Genomic DNA, 19,501 nt, shown 5'->3' on the forward strand with positions numbered 1-19,501 from the left:
AAGCTTATATGAGGCTTCATCAATCTGAGTTAGTCATATCAAGTGGATATCTGACACATTTACAGTGTATTTAGCATCAAATTCCCTCTTTGTGTTTTCCTGTTGAGCTGTGGTGAAAGAATAGTAATAAAAAGAGGAACTTTGGCACTAAACAGACTGTAATGTTGAAAGATCTACTTGATTTGACTTGGACGGCTGTAGCTTTGTATTAGCTTCAGATAAACTTTTAAATAGAGTTTTGCACAGAAGGAGGCCTGTGGATTTTGTCTCCCATCACTTATATTGTAAGTGGATTATGAAGGGATCTTCTGACGGTCGGTATGAACAAGAGGAATGATTACAGCAAGAAAAAACATGTTTCATTGTTCATTTTGGCTCCTGACTGTTGTTTTAAGACAGACTTGGAAAAATTGTGAACATGTTCTTTCAGCAGTACAATTATATAAACCGTTTCTAGACTTCTTCAGCTGAGTGAAATGAACAATGCTGGACCATCACATCCATGTGACTCAACCACCAATAATTAGATCAAATATCACATGAAAGCACCAATAGTCATTCCCAGCTTTATCAATTATTGTATTATCAATATTTAGGCACCAAAATAAACATTCACTCAAATGCTGTACCTAAGTACAATCAATTTTAAGCACTTGTATTGAGTATTTGTAAATATTTGACTTTGACACACTGAGTCAATAATATTTGTTTTCCTTTCGGCTCAGACTGTTTGTTTTGGATCAAACAAACAAATATGTAGTTATGTAACAAGAAAGGTTTCTTATAAAACTGGAATAATTTGATATCTAGTAATAACGAGAAAATACGTCAAAATAACATGAAAAATATCTTGTTACAACATGTAAAGGATTGTGTTAAAATGTTAAAGTCATCACGTAACGAGAGTATGGATGTGCGCTGGTGGCAGAGTTAAGGGGAACATAAATAATGATATTTAGTGGCTGATTCTCCGTTTCTTGAACCAATTACACTTCTGAAAAAAGTGTTAGACATCGTAGCAAAAACTTTAATGCTGATTAAACCCACTTTCAGATTTGTGAAACCTTTATTCTACTGGTGAAAACTGAAAAAAAGGGCGATTTCACTGCTTTTTTCCCCATCTAGACCACATTAGACCAGGTCCAGATCAAAAACCACTATACTTAGACTTGTCAAATCAGGATTACATTAACAAGGAGACTCAAGAGATTCATTAAAACACATTTTCAAATTTGTGAAACCTTTATTCTATTTGTGAGAACAGAAAAAAGGGTGAGTAGACATTAGGTTCAGGATTTTTTCATTGAGGGGGCCGTTAACCGTTGCGGTGGAAACGCAGGACTGTATGTTTTGTTCATTTCTTATAATTCATGTAAGAATAAAACAGATTTATAAACACTGTTTAGGATAATATCTGAGGGCAGATGTCATTATACCCATTAGTGAGTGTGGCCCAACAGAATTACAGTTTATTTTATTAGTCATTTGGCTAAAAATGACTAATTATTCCCTTCAAACTTTGCTTTTATGACCAGGACAGTGATATTTTGAGATGCACCTATTTCAAGTGGGAAAACGAGCAAATTTAGAAAAAACAGCATATGAATCACCGGATACGATGATGGGAGACACAGTATAATCATAAATCTCGAAACACTACTCACTTCTAAATCTTTTATGGTCACTTTTGTATAAACACATGTTAATTTTGATTTATATGTTGTTTTTTTCTGACTTTATGTGAATGAAAATGTGCAAATTGGTGTCATATAGACTCTGTTTCTGGACTTTTTGTGTTTCTGGTGTTGCTCTGGGTTACAAATTGTTCTTGATAACCGCATTCGCCATTTGTGTTTCTTTGTTTAGTGCTTGAGCTTGGTATTGTTTTTCCTTTAAGTCCAGTGCTCTGTTAGTTTTATATCTGTTATCTTGCTTTGGTTTTATTCCTTGTGTTTTTCATGTGCTGCTGTAGTCCTGCCCAGGCTGTTTTCCACTGCACACCTGTTCAGTGTTTAGTCTCGTTAGCTCGTTAGCCGTGCCCCGGTTGTTGTCTGCCACACACTCATCGTCTTCATCGTTAACCAATCCTTCTGTTCCCCTCCTTCTCCAGTGCCTGCTCCACTCCAGCTGTGTCTTGTTCTGTTATTAGTTCCTTGTGTATTTATACCTGTCTGTTGTTTGAGTTCTTGTTAGTTTGTGGTCAATGTATCTCAGTGTTTGCAGCTGTTTTTTTTTTTTTTTGCACCTCATGTTTTAAGTCAGACAGTTTTGTCTTTGGTCTGCCAGTAACCAGAGTCTGTCTGGTAAATAAATGATTATTTTCTTCAGTCCCTGCAGTCGCCTGCTTGTTGTGTCTGCATTTGGGTCCACTTGTCTGCATAACTGTGACAATTTGCCTGTTTTCCCATTGGAAATAGGTTAACTTCAAAATATCACTGTCCATATCACAAAAGCAAAGGCATAAACAATTAGGAAATAACACTTACTACCTAGGAACAAAAACTGTATTGCATAGTGTAATAACCATAGACTGCAGTAATAACTTTGTTCCACAGTCTAACAGTAGGTGGCGGTAATGCGCCTGAACGCTGGTTACCACCCGCCATTAAACATAAAAAGAAGCAGCAGAAGAAGAAGACCGGTTGAAAGGAGAAAAAAAAAATCAGTTTAGTGGGTCACTTGGAGCAGCGGTCGACTAGTAGCCGGACGTTGGGGACGTGTATTAATATAACTTGCACAGGTATGCAACATAACTTTATTTTCAATCGAAGGAATCCAAATATTTCTGCTACTTTCTGTACAAAGAGTTAAAGTCATTAGTTACAAAACAAACCGACGTCGTTACGTAGCTGCTAGCAACCCGCGACGTTAACTGTTAGCTACGCTCCCTTTTTTCTGTCATTTGTTTTGTGTCATTTATCTAATAACGATATATTCTTTTATTTTCATTTTTTTTATAGAACAAATATAATCATGCTGCTTCGTAAAGTGAGCCAGTCTTCCTCGCTGTGCGGCACCATCCTCAGGATGCCTCCGGTGCTGTCTGGGTAGGTAACGTTTAAATGTCATTATTGAACATGGTTGTCTCTTAAGCCAGATGTGATATTTTGCCTAAAAATATGTTTGTAATTATGTGTAATGTCTTGTTTTTGGCTACAGAGGTCAGCGTCAGGTTGTAGCTGGTGTGCAAAACACCCGTCTCTATGCCAGCCAAACCGCTCAGGTACGATCATATTATACAATATAATACATAAATTATACATATAATTTGCTCTTTGTCAGGTTGGTTTGTTTCATGCTGCAGTTTTGCTACGATCTTTAGAGTATGTTTAGTGTTCAGTGGCTGGCTGATATAACGTCGGCATCCCCTCCAGCTGGAAGTAGGGGAAAGTTCACTGGTCACATGACTCTGCTATAAAGGTGACACCATGTATGTGTTGTACACACCAGCGTTAAGGACAGATATATTTACAGAGAAGATGTCATTTATGTAATGTCTTACAATCAGATGGACTCTTAAGTTTCAGAAGTAGAGTATATGTTTGATTCAGCAGCCACATTTATGAGTTTAGGTTTTTGTTTTTTTTGTATTTCTGTCATGTTAAACATTTGGCCCATCCCACACGGGATTACAAAACATGCATCTTCCGGTAACATACATACAAAGCACATAGAGAAGCATGTGGAAAAAGAAAAACACAAATAAAATGAAACGAGACAAAACCTCACATGAACTGTTAACAGAAAAGGACTATTACACACATACAGCTTATCTCGATAAAGGCCCTTTTATTCTCTTCTCTCAGGTTTTCTCCAAGTAACTGGCTAATTTACATGTTTCATATGTGAACAGTCAACTCAGTCTTTGTGCATTTCCGTCAAAAGTGAATAATTTGTCCCGTCATAGTCCGTTTATTTATTTATTTATTTTTTACCGCTAACCGCACTGTAATTGCAGTATAATCTTTGCGAGTAAAAAGCCAATAATTTATCAATACACCTGTTCTACAAACAGAAACATGTAGAAAAGCAATATATCGATCTGCTCTGTCTGCAGTCTCTCGTCCACCGCTGCTAGCATATTGCTACGAACAAGCTAAAACAAAACTGTCTGTATGTAGTAACTGTTTTAGCTTAAATTGTCACGTATCTTAAAATTTGGATCATTCTTGTAAATTCAGCTGCTGGCGGAGACAAACCAGTCCCCATACCGTCCAGTCAGTGGTAAAATACCAGATCTCAGCTGGGCGTGTAGAGATCTTTGCTTTTTTGACAAATTATATACAACATAATTCTCAGTACCATATTCAATCATAAATATATACAGTTGTGGTTGAATAAAACTATTAACTCTAATATAGTTTCTTTTAGTCGACTTTTTTTTTTTTGTATTTTACAAGCATGATTATATGTTTGCAGCATACAGTACCAGTCAAATGTTTGGACACACTTTATCATCAGAGGAAATGTGAAGGTGTGTCCAAACCTTTGGACAGTACTGTATGTTTACATATGTGGTAACAGATGCTTAATTGCTCTACTTATATAATGTAATTATTTACTGTCAATGTCAGGATCATGGAGTAATGGTTTTTAGGGCTTTTTTTTCATTATTGATTAATCTGTTGATTATTTTCTTGAATAATTGATTAGATGTTTGGTCCATAAAATGGTGAAAAATGTCGATCACTGTCTCCCCAAAACTCAACCTCAAATGTCTTGTGGTGGGTATGATGTGTGAGGCTTTCATACTGTTTCCTTATTACTGGCAACTGAAACAGTAAAATACGTAATGAGAACAACTCAACTTCAAATAAAGAATAGTACATTGCTCATGTGTTAGTCTAGAAAAATACACAGTAAAATTGACTTTTGTTTCCCCGGCTGAAAGTAACATGTGACTCGCTGTAAGGCTAAGCTGATTTGTGCGATAAACTGTTGGAAACCTTTCATTAACCATTTCCATTTTAAAAATCACCCCAGTATAAACTGTAAGCTGCCCACAGCACTCCCACTCACTGTCGCTGGATGACTCAACTTGCTGGCTGTGCCTTCAGTGTCACCTCTCACCTATTTGGGCCTTGAGATCAGTCATTTGGGCGTCTTACCAAACCGATGCCCTTACTGGAGTAGGAAAAACTTTGACTCATGTTTTCTTTGGCTCATAAAACTGGCTTTAGATCACCGTATGTGAACGACGAAGAGCACGCTGTCTGCATGTTTACCTTTGTCCTGCTGATGCCTTTTTATTTAACTTATGTAATCATCTTTCTTCAGATAGGGCACTGAAAGTTGGCAGAGAGCTGAAATATCTCTCCTAAAGCGTCTTTTTTTCCCACTTTTAATCAGATATTATGTCCCGACCTTGTTTTTTATTTAAAGAATGTACAGTATGCTTTCACCTTTTGTTGTTAAGTTAAACCACTGGAGGTCAGCAAAAACAAGATTTCCAGGGGATGTTAAGTTATTCTTGAAGCTTCAATTTCTTACAAAGATACTTTATGCTGCTTTTTTATCAAGGCAACTGTTTTGTTTTTGACAGCTTTTTCTCACTTCTCTTGAATATCTCTGTCTTGCTCTCTTTAGGCGGTGCTGGATAAGCCAGCAGCAGTCGGAAGTGACGCTGCCTCTAAAGCTGAGAAGGCGACAGTCGCTGCTGTAGGTTATTTCTCTAAATATGTTTAATAATTATATTTGAGATCATGTTATCATTTCTCTCCTATAACATGTGGATACGGTGCATGCTGTGACGCAAGCTTAACTATGTTTGACTTTGCTTTCCCCGCAGGAATCCAAATCATTTGCTGTCAGCATTTTCAAGGGGCAGATCGCTACTCCTCAAGTGTTTCCCTTCCCCTCAGGTAAGGATATTAATGAGGATATTAATGTAGATTCAAAAATTTGCCAATATTTAATCAAAAAGGTGTGTATATCTGACATTTCTCTTGTCTGTGCCGTAGTTTTGAACGAGGAGCAGGATCAGTTTCTCAGAGAGCTCGTGGGACCTGTTAGCAAATTCTTTGAGGTAATTATAAACCTCTTTGAGACCTCCTGATAAATTTGCGTAACCTCCCTCTTAATCACCTGTCACCCTCCGTGTTTCTGCTTCCCGTCGGCAGGAGGTGAACGATCCCGCCAAGAACGACGCGTTGGAGAAGGTGGAAGATCACACCATGGAGGGCATGAAGGAGATGGGTGCCTTCGGACTGCAGGTGCCGGCTGATTTGGGTGGCCTCGGCCTCTCAAACACACAGGTATGTCAGCTTGATTAGCTTTAGGGATAATTACTCTGAACACATCATAGGGTTTTTCCACTAGTCCAGGTTGGTCCACTTAAGCTGCTATGATCCTATTGGCTGGCAGGGCCGACCGCAGCCAACCCGTGACGACCCCCCCTTCTCCTCCTCCTCAGACAAGCAGCGTGTTGTGAGACTCAACTCGTGTGTCTGTGCTGGAGACCTGAGAGAGAAAGCTGTTTTTTCAGTACTTTCGTAGCATCTAACTGAATTTTTGCGGTTTAAAGTTTAGTTTCTCTCCTGCATTCCTGTTTGCACGTTCAAATATCTGCTTTATTTTACTGTTTTGCTGATGGCTTACAGCTGTATCAGAGCGGCGTTAAGTTCCAGCTGATGAAAAAACTAACATTTAAATGATGAAAATGTGGAGAATTCATAGATGATGAAACGTGTTTGTAACCCAATTAGCGGCGCTTCGTTAGCGGTGCCATTCTACAATAAAAACAGGTCGACACAACAAAATCTGGAGATATTTGTTCGGCAAATCATGCCAGGAGGAATTACACAAGCAGAAACAGTCGACTCTAGTGCTGCCAGCATGGTTCGGGGTGACTACCCCAAAAACAATGTGAAAACACCTTTAGTAAACACTTTTTTTTATTTGTTCAGTGTGTGAGACAGCTGGGAACCAGTCTAACGTGATAACATCAATCTATCTCACAGTACGCTCGACTGGTTGAGATCGTCGGCAGTCACGACCTGGGTGTCGGCATCACTCTAGGTGCCCACCAGTCCATCGGCTTCAAGGGCATTCTGCTTTTCGGAAATCCGGCCCAGAAGGAGAAGTACCTGCCTAAACTCGCCACAGGTAATCTGGATTGACATCAGCAAACAAGCTTATTAATGTATTTATTTATATTTCTCCACCTAAAGAAAAAGTACAAACAAAAATATTCATTGTACCATTAAGGAATGTAATCTAATGAAGGAAAGAAACTACATTTCTTGACTGTTTCTTGCATTTATATGTGATTGTTGGTCCGTCCAGGTGAAAACATCGCCGCCTTTTGCCTGACTGAACCGGCCAGTGGTTCGGACGCCGCCTCCATCAAAACCACCGCGGTACAGTCGCCCTGCGGACAGTACTTTACTCTCAGCGGAAGCAAGATCTGGATCAGGTGAGGGCACAGCTGAACTACATCTGATCAAAGCGTTTTGGTACTTTGACCACAAGCTGGCAGCATTGTACAATATGTTGACAAGGTAATGGTGTCAACATATTGTATTGTATCGTCTCTTCCTAATCTGTTTTTTTTTTTTTTTTCTCCTGTCAGCAACGGAGGTCTGGCTGAGATCTTCACAGTGTTCGCCAAGACCCCTATGAAGGATCCCAAGACAGGAGAGATGAAGGACAAGATCACAGCGTTCGTCGTGGAGAGGAGCTTTGGCGGGGTGACACAGTGAGGATACTTTTTCCTTTACATCATTGACCTTTTTTTTATCACGCGGTTATTTATTTTTTTCTTTAAATCTCACTTTTTTTTCCACTTTTTTATATCTTCGCCCCACCTTCTCACTCGCAGCGGGCCTCCCGAGAAGAAGATGGGCATCAAGGCCTCCAACACGGCCGAGGTCTACTTCGATAACGTTCGTGTGCCAGCCGACTGCGTGCTGGGCGAGGTGGGCGGAGGCTTCAAAGTGGCCATGAACATCCTGAATAACGGGAGATTCGGCATGGCGGCTGCCCTCTCCGGCACCATGAAAGGAGTCATCAACAAAGCTGTGAGCAACACGCCTCTAGATCCATACAAGTAGACAGGAAGAGAGTAAAGTGTGAGCTCTTCTTATAATTTGGAACCTAAAACTTCCATGTAGAGCTTTTATGTGTGTTTCCCACTGTCTCTTATCTGTACTGTCTTTGTGACTCCCCCTCTTTTTAATCATATGTTTAACTCATAGGTGGTGGGAAATTCCCTATCTGATAGTTCGATCTGGCCTTTGTCTGTAATGCAACTTCCTGCTGCAGAGTCAGATGTCTGTTTTCTTAGAACATTTTCACTTCTCAAGAACAGCACAGTATCACACGTTAAGTTCACACCATTAACGTTCCTCTAAATATTTATTTTGTCATGTCAGTATCAGAGTAATTGAAGAAGGTGTTTTTATAAAAATAAACGTGACCAGTATTTGACTTTAAGGTGAGTTGCAGCAGGGACAGACTTACCTCATGTGCTGAGAAACATGAGTCAACCTGTTTGATAGTTTCATCATCAGAAAAGTATGGGGCAGAAGGTTTGTGTCTTTTGTGTTTGTTTGTTTGTTTGTTTTTTGATGAAAACACTTCCAACATGTGCCACAAATTTTACCTGTTCAATATCAGCCCGGCCATTTCTGTGTTTACTGCACATGCAACGTAAGTGCTAGTCAGAAAACGATTCTTGCTGTTTCGTACGGTGTAATCGATGATTTTGATGATTGATGCAATGTGGTTTGTAACTTAGTCAGTGGTTTAGCTTGTTTATAATTCACACTGGTGCAACGCAGCACTTTTTAACTGGTTGAACTTTTAAAGGTGGCAGTTTCACTTCAGTTGCTTACCTTTTTTTAGATCATGTTTCATTTCCAACCAAAACAACAGTGTGGTTGTGCTGTGATCTTTGCTTGACATCATTACATTGTTCGGGCCCCTCTGCATACTGACCCACAATCTCACCAGATTTCCGCCTTTTGCACAAAAGCCAGACGGCCATAACATTTCAACGAGGACTCCAAATATGTGTGTGTATGTATGTATGTATGTGTGTGTATGTATAGAGAGAGAGAGACAACCTGCAACAGAAACTGTCTGGCAATGTTGCACACGAGCTGTTAATATGAACGACGTGATAGCAGCTTTCACTCTCTCCCCCTTTTCACCAGGTGGACCATGCAGCCAACAGGACCCAATTCGGGAACAAGATCCACAACTACGGAGCCATCCAGGAGAAGATGGCTCGCATGGCAATGCTGCAATATGTCACTGAGGTCAGATTTAGTATCTTTCTACTTGTACCCAGCTCTGATTTTACATTTATTTCAACCATCCTTTCACAAACAAATCACCAGTGCTGATTCTGGCTAAAATAGTGTGGAGCTAAACACCGACCGTATCTTACAACATCAGCCATCACTTCCTGTTATACCCTTAAACAGCTGCAACAGCAATAATCGTCCATCTCGCTGGGTGATATGTGGCACAAAGCATGTTGATTTCCTGCCTAACAAATATCTTTTGAGCACAAATGTTATAATTCTTACTACCATTATTATTATTACTACTACAATATGAATAGTAATATTGAAACTTTCAGTAGCACAGATGGAAAAGATATATTCATGCTTACCTAAATAAAAAAAAATTCTTCTGTGTCTTCTTGCAGTCAATGGCCTATATGATCAGCGGCAACATGGACAGCGGAGCAACTGAGTTCCAGATAGAAGCTGCCATCAGCAAGATCTTTGCCTCTGTAAGAACTTTTTAATAGCACTCTTTGATTGGTTTAATGCTCCAGAGGTGCAAATATAATGCCTGGTTGACTGTGTTTAATTGCCTTTTATGTCAGCTGTTATGGTAAGAAGGGAGCCTTTTGGAATATGCAGTTTTCTTGTGGTGTCACTATTATAATTAATAACTTTTAGGCAGGACTGTATGTAAACAACAACATCTTTACTGTAACTATATAACCAGTACATCAAGGCTCATGAGGGCGATTGTTAATGATAACCGTACCGTCTCATTCATGAGAGTAAAGAAGGCTTTATGTTTGTAGTATTAATGCAACTCAGATTATGGTGTGTCATACAGAAATGTGATTAAGTCACTTCGTCGCTCCTCTTTCACAACATCGATGATGTTCTGCATTCTGTGGAAGTCTGAAGAGAAAACTCAGGAAGTTGATGCCTCAAGGCCCATTTGTTTAAAATAAGATGACTTAGCAGAGTGAAATCACTTTTTTACATCTTTTTAATATTTCGACAGGAAGCAGCATGGACTGTGACAGACGAGTGCATTCAGGTCATGGGCGGCATGGGTTTCATGAAGGTGAGTTCAGCTCAGTTGGCATCCTGGAACAAACAAACCAGTTGAAAACCAAAAAAGCGAGAGCAGTTTGCATTACTGCCTGTTAAATTTATTATTGATTCTGCCATATACAGTGTACACAAATATATTGACAGTGTAAAGTATTTATGTTGTGATCTTGAAGCTGGGATAAGTGAGCACCTGCTAATCTGTACGCTTTTCTAGAAACCGGGGAACTTTTTTAGTAATTGGATCTGGATTTAAACTGTAGGGTCTACAGTTCCGGGGCTGTTTTCATTTCCATTTACTAAATTTAGCAGATACTTTTGTCCAAATGAGGTAAAGTATATATAAGCTATAGTACTGTACTCACTGGCCCCCAAAAAAATCCCTCTTCTGTTTATAAAATGGACAGTTCTCAGCGCAAGAACGTTTTCAGGAACCCTGGAACCATTTTAGAAATTTATAAACTTAACTTGTGTTTTGACTACAGGGTCTTAATATTTCCTGGATCTAAATAATTCCCTTCCTTTGAAGATAGTATTTTCACATTCAAGGGACTATTGGAGTTGAGTTTGCGGCTCTGAACCATCGCTCACCGAAACACGAACGGGAGAGTCTGCAACAACTCGTGTACAGCATTCAGTCACACTCTCGACTAACAATATTTGCTGGTAGTATCTATATTAGGTGTGACGGAACATTTCTTGTCATTACTACCGACTTTAAAGCGATCGAGAGCAAGAAAAAGTAAACGAGAGATAAAACAAGATCACATGCAAAAATTTGTGTCACTAATAAAACAGTTTTTATTACCGGTCTATTTGCAGAGTCTTCATGGTACCACAGTTTTGGCTCAAACTCAAACTACAATATGCAAAAGAGACTTTTTGTTCCTGGTTTATTTTCTGGATCTTCTCAGTTCCTGGTACTATTGTTTGATAGAGGTTGTTTTTCCTGTTTTACATCATCACTCTAATATTATTTAACTACATTAAATAATGTGTTCGAACAATATTTGCAGCCAATATTGACTTGAGCTTGATGTTTACTTAAGAGCTTATTTCTACATCAGGTGTATATGGATCAGTGGCAAACTGATCTGAATCAACTTAGTTGTTGTTGTCAACGCTGGCTTATGTCATCACATAAGATAAGAGCGCAGTGAAAGAGGCTCTACCTTTTTTGTTGTTTCACAGAAGAAACATGGACAATACAGCGCATATATGGCAGCAAAGTCTTGGTTTGTGAGTGTGGTATTGAGTCACACAGTTAGTACATGTGAGACACTGCTCAGTTATGAAACCGCATAGATGGTTTTCTCAGGGAAGCAAACCAACCAGAAGTTCACCAGAATAGGCCGGTATAAGCTAGTCGAAGATATGGGGGCGAAGTGAAGCTATGTAAACAATAATGTTGCTTCGTCTTAAAATAAACCAGAGAATATACCACTTCTTAGGCGGATGTCTTACACTGACAGGTTCCTAATACAGTGGAAAGTATGCCGGGTCATGGAGCAACACTTTGAAGCTCTTAACTGCAGAGGTGGAAACTGTGGTGCAAATTCTCCTCTGTAGTCGTTTTAAAGGGCACAGACACAATTACCTGTACAGTTTAACTCAGTTTAACAGCAGCACTAATTCACACAGGACTGACTTAGAACCTGATTTTTTAAGCTCCACTCATGTTCTTATCGTAGGCTGTAACACTGATCTCAGAGATTTTTGCAGTCGTTTCTGTAATTTTATCTGCTTCTGCTGTGTTTCTACTAGTGATTTGTGACATTAGCAATGAATTGTTTTAAAGGAAGAGAGTTTATAACATTTTGACTCAGAGTTTCATTTTACCAAACAAGCAGATTCAGAGGTAGGGATGAACAATTCATCGAAGTTTTATCGAAATCGCACTTTGGCTTCCGGCAATTTTCAAATCGCGTGAGGTGCGATATTAGTTAAAGGTGAAACGTGCATCAAAATACCATAAAATAAATATTGTTGTGCTGCAGAGATGTACTGGCCTACACATCATATTTTACAGATTCAAGAAAACATCTTTGTTTGGTGCAGATCCTCTCAAAAATCACATCTTAATCATTTTAATGGTTTTTCAATTAAAATGAGAATAATTAAATAAAATGATCATTCCCTCTAATCGTGCAAATCATATCACAGTTGCAATATCAGTCAAAATAACCGCAATTAGATTTTTTTTTCCGGAATCGTTCAGCCGCAGTCAGCAGTGTGCCCCTGTACATTTTCATTTCTGCTGTTCTGGTCAGAAAACATGAACAATGTCTTACACATGCAGAATTTAAAAGCTAGAACATCTCTGTTCCGGTTTCCGTCTGGCGTTTTTTTTTTGTTTTTTTTTCACTACCTTATTTGAACTTATCAGAGAGGCTAAGCTCAAAATGTCTTGTAAGTGTAAGATATGATTAAATATGCATGTTGGCTAATGCTAGTTGATCAAGTAGAAACTCATCATCATCTCTCTGTATCTGTTTCCACAGGACTCCGGAGTGGAGAGAGTCATGAGGGATTTGAGGATTTTCCGCATCTTTGAGGGCACGAACGACATCCTCAGGCTTTTTGTGGCCCTCAACGGCTTCCAGGTAAAAACTCTCTCTTTTTTTTTTTTGTGATATTGCTTTTCTCACACTCAGCATGCTGTGATGTGATAATGCCTGCGTGGACAAAACACAGACATGCCGTAGAGAGGAAGTCATTTCTGTACTTCCTTAGATAAGATAATCTTTTATTAACCTCACAACGGGGAAAGTTTCAGCGTCGCATAAGCAAAGACACAATAGCGAGACGCATCGGTTAATAAAAGCAAGATACAATAAACAAGGTAAAGGACTCGGTGGTTGAATTCACATTATTGTGCAAGAGCAATATTGCTATTGCACAAGTTGGTATACACCGACACGGCACACGAGTGATTTTGTCACTTTTGGTGCATGTGGTTTACTGGGAGTGGTGTTGATTGTAAATTCAGCAGCTGGAAGGTGGGACCTGCGGTATCTCTCCTTCACACGCCGCGGGTTAGGCAGCCTGCCACTGAAGGAGCGAAATATTCACACTTGTGATGGATAATATTGCATCTGTCTCCTTCTTCTTCTTCTTCTCCAGAATGCTGGTAACCAGCTGAAGGGCTTACAAAAGGCCCTGAAGAACCCTCTGGGCAACGCCGGGCTTCTTGCAGGAGAAATCACCAAGAGAGCCAAGAGGTTGCATCATAAACACACACACACACACACACTTCTCTCTTTCTCTCTTCCGTCTGGGTGACAGGAAGTATAAACTGCTGTAGCCGACTGTGGGACTTCCCTCGACATGCAGAATACATGATGAATGCAGTTTATTAATCTATTGTAAATAGGCTGCATTTCTAGTCTTCCGCCCAATGAATGCGCTTTACACCACAAGCCACATTCACACACACACACATTCACACACACATTCACACGCTGATGGCAGAGCCTCTGGGAGCAATTTGGGGTTCAGTATCTTGTCCGAGGACCCGCTCTGCCTCCTGAGCCACAGCCGTCCATTATTTAAATGACACTTATCTCCTTTGTGATGCCACTCGGTTGCAGCAGGCATCTGAGCAGAAGCAGCGCCATCCTGCCTAAAAGCCACAATTTTTTTTAAAAAGAGGTTTTAGATTTCAAAATATCAGCCATGTAATTGTTTTGGGTCATTAACGCTGGTAAAAAGCCTCTAATCGTACACCAAAATTGAGGCTAAACGGATCAAGTTTAGACACTAATTGAGGACATTGGTTAATTTATTTATACTTCCTCAGTCATGTTGCGGTAACAGTGTCCTTTCTGTTGTGTTTGCAGGAAGGCTGGTTTGAGCACAGGTCTGACTCTGCAGGGAACCGTTCACCCTGAGCTGGCACACAGCGGCGAACTGGTGTGTTAAATGTTCTTTTTATACACTTTCCAGTTTAGCCGTTTATTTTAGGGGCTTGCCCAAAGCAGCTTGGACCAAGTGAGTGGGTGTCCAGATGTCAGCGAGAGATGGTAGAACAGTTGTGATTTTTGGTGATATTATTATTTAACTGCTACGGTACTTTTTTTTTAGCCCCAAATTACTTATACACACCTTTTATTTTGAACGGCACCTATCACCCTCTGACTTTAGTTTCTGCTTTCTAGACAGTTAAAGCCATCGAACAGTTCGGAGCGGTCATTGAGGAGCTGCTGATCAAACACGGCAAGAAGATTATCGGTGAGTGTGAACATGTTAGGTGGAGAAAAACTCTGTGGGGGCTGTGCACATTTCTAAAAAAAAAAAAAAAAAATCCCCATTCGGCACCTTTTTTCACTTTTTAGGGGGAGATGGACAGGCGTGTTGAGTCATTTCAGACATTAAGCGATTTCTTTTTGAGTCTTGAAGAGCAGAAATCGAACCCATTAGCTTAAACGGAGGAAAATTATGACGTGTCAACAGAAAGTCATGCACTTTAGGTTTGTCACCAAGTATAACATGTCCTTTACAGCTGCAATGATTAATTGATAAGTTGATCAACAGAAGATTAATCAGCAACTATTTTGATAATCAAATATTTTGGGTTTTATTTCTTTCTTTTTTTTTTTTTTTTTTTTTTTTTTTTTAAGCATAAATACCCAAATGTGACAACTTGTCAGATGTGAAGATTTTGTGGTTTTCTTTGTCTTCTGTGATGATGAGATGAATATTTTTGGCCTTAGTCAGACAAAACAAAACATTTGATGTCAGGCCGTGATGTCAAATATCACATTGTATGTTTTATCGGCAATATGTTTGTGATAATTTGATTCAATTATTTCCCTTTTGCAGACGAGCAGTTTGTCTTGAAGAGAGTGGCAGACTGCGCCATTGATCTGTACGCCATGATTGTCGTCCTGTCCAGGTATGCAAACGTTAAAAAAAAAGAGCAAAATCATGTCATGCTCTGTTTTCTCTGACCCTATTACATTCGCATCACCCCCCACACACACACACACGCACACACACACACACACTTTCATACACTGCCTCTCTAGCCACACATTCCCACTCACTTTCTCAATCATCTACTTTTCTTCCACATTCATACACCTACACAGCCTAAAGCGACATGTCTTTCTTTTTTTTTTCTTCTTCTTCATCATCTTCTTCTTCTTCTTTTCATTTGCAGGGCTTCACGCTCTCTGAGTCAAGGCCACGCCGCAGCTCAGCATGAGAAGATGCTGTGTGAGACCTGGTGTATGGAGGTAAGATCCTCTTCAAAACCACACACACACACACACACACACACACACACACACACACACACACACACAGACACAAATATCTGTGTGAAATAAAAATAACTTGCTTATAGAAATGGGTTGATATTGAAAAGAGTAAAATATGTATGTAATATTTGATGTCTGTGTAACGGGGGATTATCTTCTCTGACTATATTAACCTCATAGTTTATAACGCCCCCGTTAAGTCTCTTAGGTCGCTGATAATAGTTACAGCCTACAGTCTCTGCGTGTGTTTTTTTTTTTTTTTTTTTTTTGCCTGCAAGCATTTCAGGGTCTGGAGGATACAAGCCCGGTCTCAGTGAAACTATTTAGTATAAATAAAATCATAATCAAAGGAAACTTATAATACCTTTTTATAAAACCGTTAAATTACAAATTACAGGGCCAACAGTCTAACTTTGACCAGGAAAGATTTACTATATTACAAATTACACAAAGACACTATTGATACAGATTTATCAGTACACATAGATAATCACTCTGTCAATATAGTTATAATTAGTAATAAAGTCTCTCTCAGATCGTCTATACAGTAATATTTACAGGTTTCCATTTAACAGTCACACAATCACCCGGGGGATACAAGCCCGGTCTGACTTATTCCCCCAGTGCATTATAGCTGCATTGTTACCGTGGATACTGTGTAGCCAAGTATTAAATATAAGATAACAGCATAAAAATATGACATACACCTTTACAACTATTAAATAAAGGTAAAATTACTACATAGTGACTGTTAAAAGCTCAAATTATGTATTTAATGTAACATGCAAGAGGCGTATGTTACATCTGTATTAATATACATCCATATCATTTGATTAGTTGGCTAGTTGGAATATGTGTGTCACCTTTTTAAGACCAGAAAAAAAAAAAAATGTCAAAGATCCCCTTCAGACATGTTTCACAATACAGAAAATGCTCCGCTTTGGATAAAAAGGCTCTATTTCCTCATTAAAATCCTAAAACCAGACCTCTCCTACTTCCTCATTAATATCAAACTTTCCTCTTTCAGCAGAAGAAAGTAAAAACAGACTTGCGGACACATAGTGTTACTCAAACATTCAAGTGAAGTAACAACACATTTTTGAGTGGAGCGGGATTTTAAACCCAGAGCGTATCTCGTCACATCAAAGTATTGGTTCAAGGAATACTAACCTACTTCTGTTTTAGCGATTATCTGGGAGGGGCAGTTATATTTCTCGACAAGAAATGAGAGAGTCACCATGGAGAAAAGGACCTGACTCAACATAACTGACATCAAGTCAAACAAAATACAGACAGTTAAAATGACTTTTTATTGCAGGTTTTTGCCTGTTTGGATTGAATCATCTGTTATTTTAAGAAGCTTAATTTTTCAGAAACTGATATACTTAGTAATGAAGATTCTTCTAATATCAGTTCAAACAGCTGCCATCTAGTTTCAGTTTGTAGGCAGCTCTGAAAAGTTAAGATCAAACAAATTCAAACTAACACCTTTTTTTAAGTCATTTGAATGCAACCCACTCAGTCAAACCCAAACTAGCTTGTAGAAGTGACATTGTAACGTGAGGAGGCAGTTACATTTCACAAACTCAGCAAACACTCTGACCTTTATCTGATTAATTTGTAATTTTTTTTTTTTTCCTAGTGTACAATCTAAAATATTTCCTCACATCACTCGTTTGTTTGATGTGGTTTGATGATGTGATTACACTCAGCAGGATGTGCCGGTTTTCAAAATATAACTTATGGTTTTTTTTTTTGTTTTTTTTTTATGGTTTTGTTTCACACTGTGTCAGCTCTTGATGAATTATTTAGAGATGTTCCACCGGTTTTTAAGAGAGAAACCTTCTGAGCTCAGTTTTTGTTAAAACCTCCATCCATCAGGCCTACGAGAGAGTCATACGGGACATCAAGACTCTGCGCTCCGGCGAGTCCAGACAACTCTTCAAGAACCTGCGGGCCATCTCTACGGCGGTGGTGGAGAACGGCGGGGTGGTCTCTCCTCACCCTCTGGGTTTCTAAGCACACTACGCTTCCCGTATCCTGATGTCTGCTCTTCTGTTTCCATTTTTCTTTTTTTTTTTCCACTCTTCCGGATCTCTAACCTGCTTCTTGGTCATGTTCACCAAGTCCCCTCATACATTTTTTATTCATCAACTTTACAGCTCCATCACACATCAGTGCCCTTTTTATCCGCTCTGTATAATTAAGCTTTCATGCGTGAATTCGATTGATAAGCGATTTTGCTGCCGTGGGGGGGGAAACCTGTTTTTTCATTCACATCATTTATTTATTTAATGCTGATGACAGGTTGTAGCTGTCAGAATATCATCGTTTTGAACTTAAAGCATGAAAAACTCAAACTGAATTTTAAGGTTGAGTTGAATGGAAAGTAAAAATCATGAAAATTAGTCAATGGGTTTAAAAAAAAAAAAAAAAAAAATCACTATTTCCTCAAATTGTTCAGCCCATCTATCACCTGCATTTAACAACCATTGATGACTGAATGTCTTTAATGATCTTTTGATTTAATCTGTTGAAACTTTACTAAGTTACAGTGTTTTTTTTTTTTCGTTGATTAAACATAAATACAACAACATCAATGCAACTTTAGATACGCCAGTCAATGAACAAATTTGTGATTTAATTTATTCACAAAAAGTATTTCAAAGGACTGATTTATTATTTTTTTCCTTTTAATTTCTTCACATATCTCCACTGTGTTCAAATGTATATAATGGTGTGGTGTTTATGTACATGATTCCTTTTCTGCATGTCAAGCTCACTCGGTGCTCATCACGATTAACATTAACGTCCGGAGCAAAAACCTTTTTGCCTTACAAACTGATCCGCAGATGCTGTTCAGACTCCCTGCTGCGACTTTTAGTCATAACACAAAAACCAGTGTGCAGGTCAACATCATTCTTTACTAATAGCTGTCACATTAACGACCTAAGAATTTTATTTTCTCTGCTAAAAGGTAGCAGGCATCATTAACTGTAATTGTACAAAATTAACCATCGGGCTTGCAAACCTGGTTTTTAAATATTTTTAACAAATAGCTGTAATTTGTTACAGACATCAGGGTTGTGTACATATAATGGTGGTACTTTAATAATAAACAGGTAAATATATACTTATGAAAAGTTTAAATTGTGTTAAAGCATCCATAAAACCTAAATCATGTCTGCACATTTTTTTTTTTTTGCCTCGCCATGATTTGTGTTGTGACAAACAACGCCTGCTGCTCAGTCAGTAACCGGTTGTCTGAATGCTGAATGTGCATGTCGGGTGATTTAATAACAGGTAATATGATAACGTGACTTTAAAGGGAATATACAGTATGTTTTGGTAGAATGACAGTGTTTTTGCAGATCTTCTTTGAGAGTTTTGGTTTAATAAAGCAGTTACCCACTGGGATAAATCTGTTCAACTGTCTAGCCGTTTATCTGTCAAGCCGACACCGGTGAAAGCAATGGATGTCCTTATTACTTTAATTTATTTGTGCCGCCCATTTTTCTGTCTTTAAGCCTGAATATTGTTGCAGTACAGCTATTGCCTCTGTTTAAATCCAGATCCTTAAAACATTTTGTCTCCATATCTGTGAATGTCGCTTTTAAACAAGCCAAACTACACTTTCTGGTTTCCTTAAACTCTTCTTGTAAAAGCTTTTGTAACCTGTATAAAAACAATTACATGTTGTAAGCTCAGCAAAAATAAAAAAAAAATTCCATCGACGCATTATTTTCTAACACCCTTCCCGCCAAAGTTGCTTCCTATTTCTGTTGTATTTTAAATAACCTGCAACTTTGGTTTCACTTCTGCAGCCTCAAGGCTAAAGCACTGAAGAGGGATGCCAGTAAGTACTTTTTGCCACTAGATGCCTGGCGGTGCATAAATGCTGCTGTCAAATAAAAACAGGAACCTCTTCCTGCCTTT

At 38.8% G+C, this 19,501-nt stretch overlaps 1 protein-coding gene across 1 annotated transcript; it reads left to right on the forward strand.

Moving 5' to 3' along the window:
- Window positions 1-2,200: 2,200 nt before the first annotated feature.
- Window positions 2,201-19,295, forward strand: acadvl (acyl-CoA dehydrogenase very long chain). The gene is made up of 22 exons (XM_042401216.1): window positions 2,201-2,303; window positions 2,556-2,740; window positions 2,961-3,047; window positions 3,160-3,223; window positions 5,587-5,658; window positions 5,789-5,861; window positions 5,961-6,025; window positions 6,120-6,254; window positions 6,960-7,104; window positions 7,285-7,414; window positions 7,571-7,696; window positions 7,820-8,018; window positions 9,156-9,260; window positions 9,656-9,742; window positions 10,255-10,317; window positions 12,806-12,907; window positions 13,428-13,525; window positions 14,144-14,216; window positions 14,462-14,534; window positions 15,126-15,198; window positions 15,466-15,541; window positions 17,447-19,295. Exons 3-22 carry the CDS (start codon window positions 2,974-2,976, stop codon window positions 17,582-17,584), a joined length of 1,971 nt encoding a protein of 656 aa, XP_042257150.1. The 5' UTR covers window positions 2,201-2,303; window positions 2,556-2,740; window positions 2,961-2,973; the 3' UTR covers window positions 17,585-19,295.
- The last annotated feature ends 206 nt before the right edge of the window (window positions 19,296-19,501 follow it).

This window comes from Thunnus maccoyii, chromosome 22, assembly GCF_910596095.1.
Source record: "Thunnus maccoyii chromosome 22, fThuMac1.1, whole genome shotgun sequence".
NCBI classification, from domain to species: domain Eukaryota; kingdom Metazoa; phylum Chordata; class Actinopteri; order Scombriformes; family Scombridae; genus Thunnus; species Thunnus maccoyii.

Bases quoted from the DNA above. Each gene is read 5' to 3' on its own strand.
- acadvl (XM_042401216.1), top strand. From the start codon at position 2,974: ATGCTGCTTCGTAAAGTGAGCCAGTCTTCCTCGCTGTGCGGCACCATC. The intron at 8,019-9,155 runs GTGAGCAACACG...CCTTTTCACCAG, and splicing joins AAGGAGTCATCAACAAAGCT to GTGGACCATGCAGCCAACAG. The intron at 14,535-15,125 runs GTGAGTGTGAAC...TCCCTTTTGCAG, and splicing joins ACACGGCAAGAAGATTATCG to ACGAGCAGTTTGTCTTGAAG.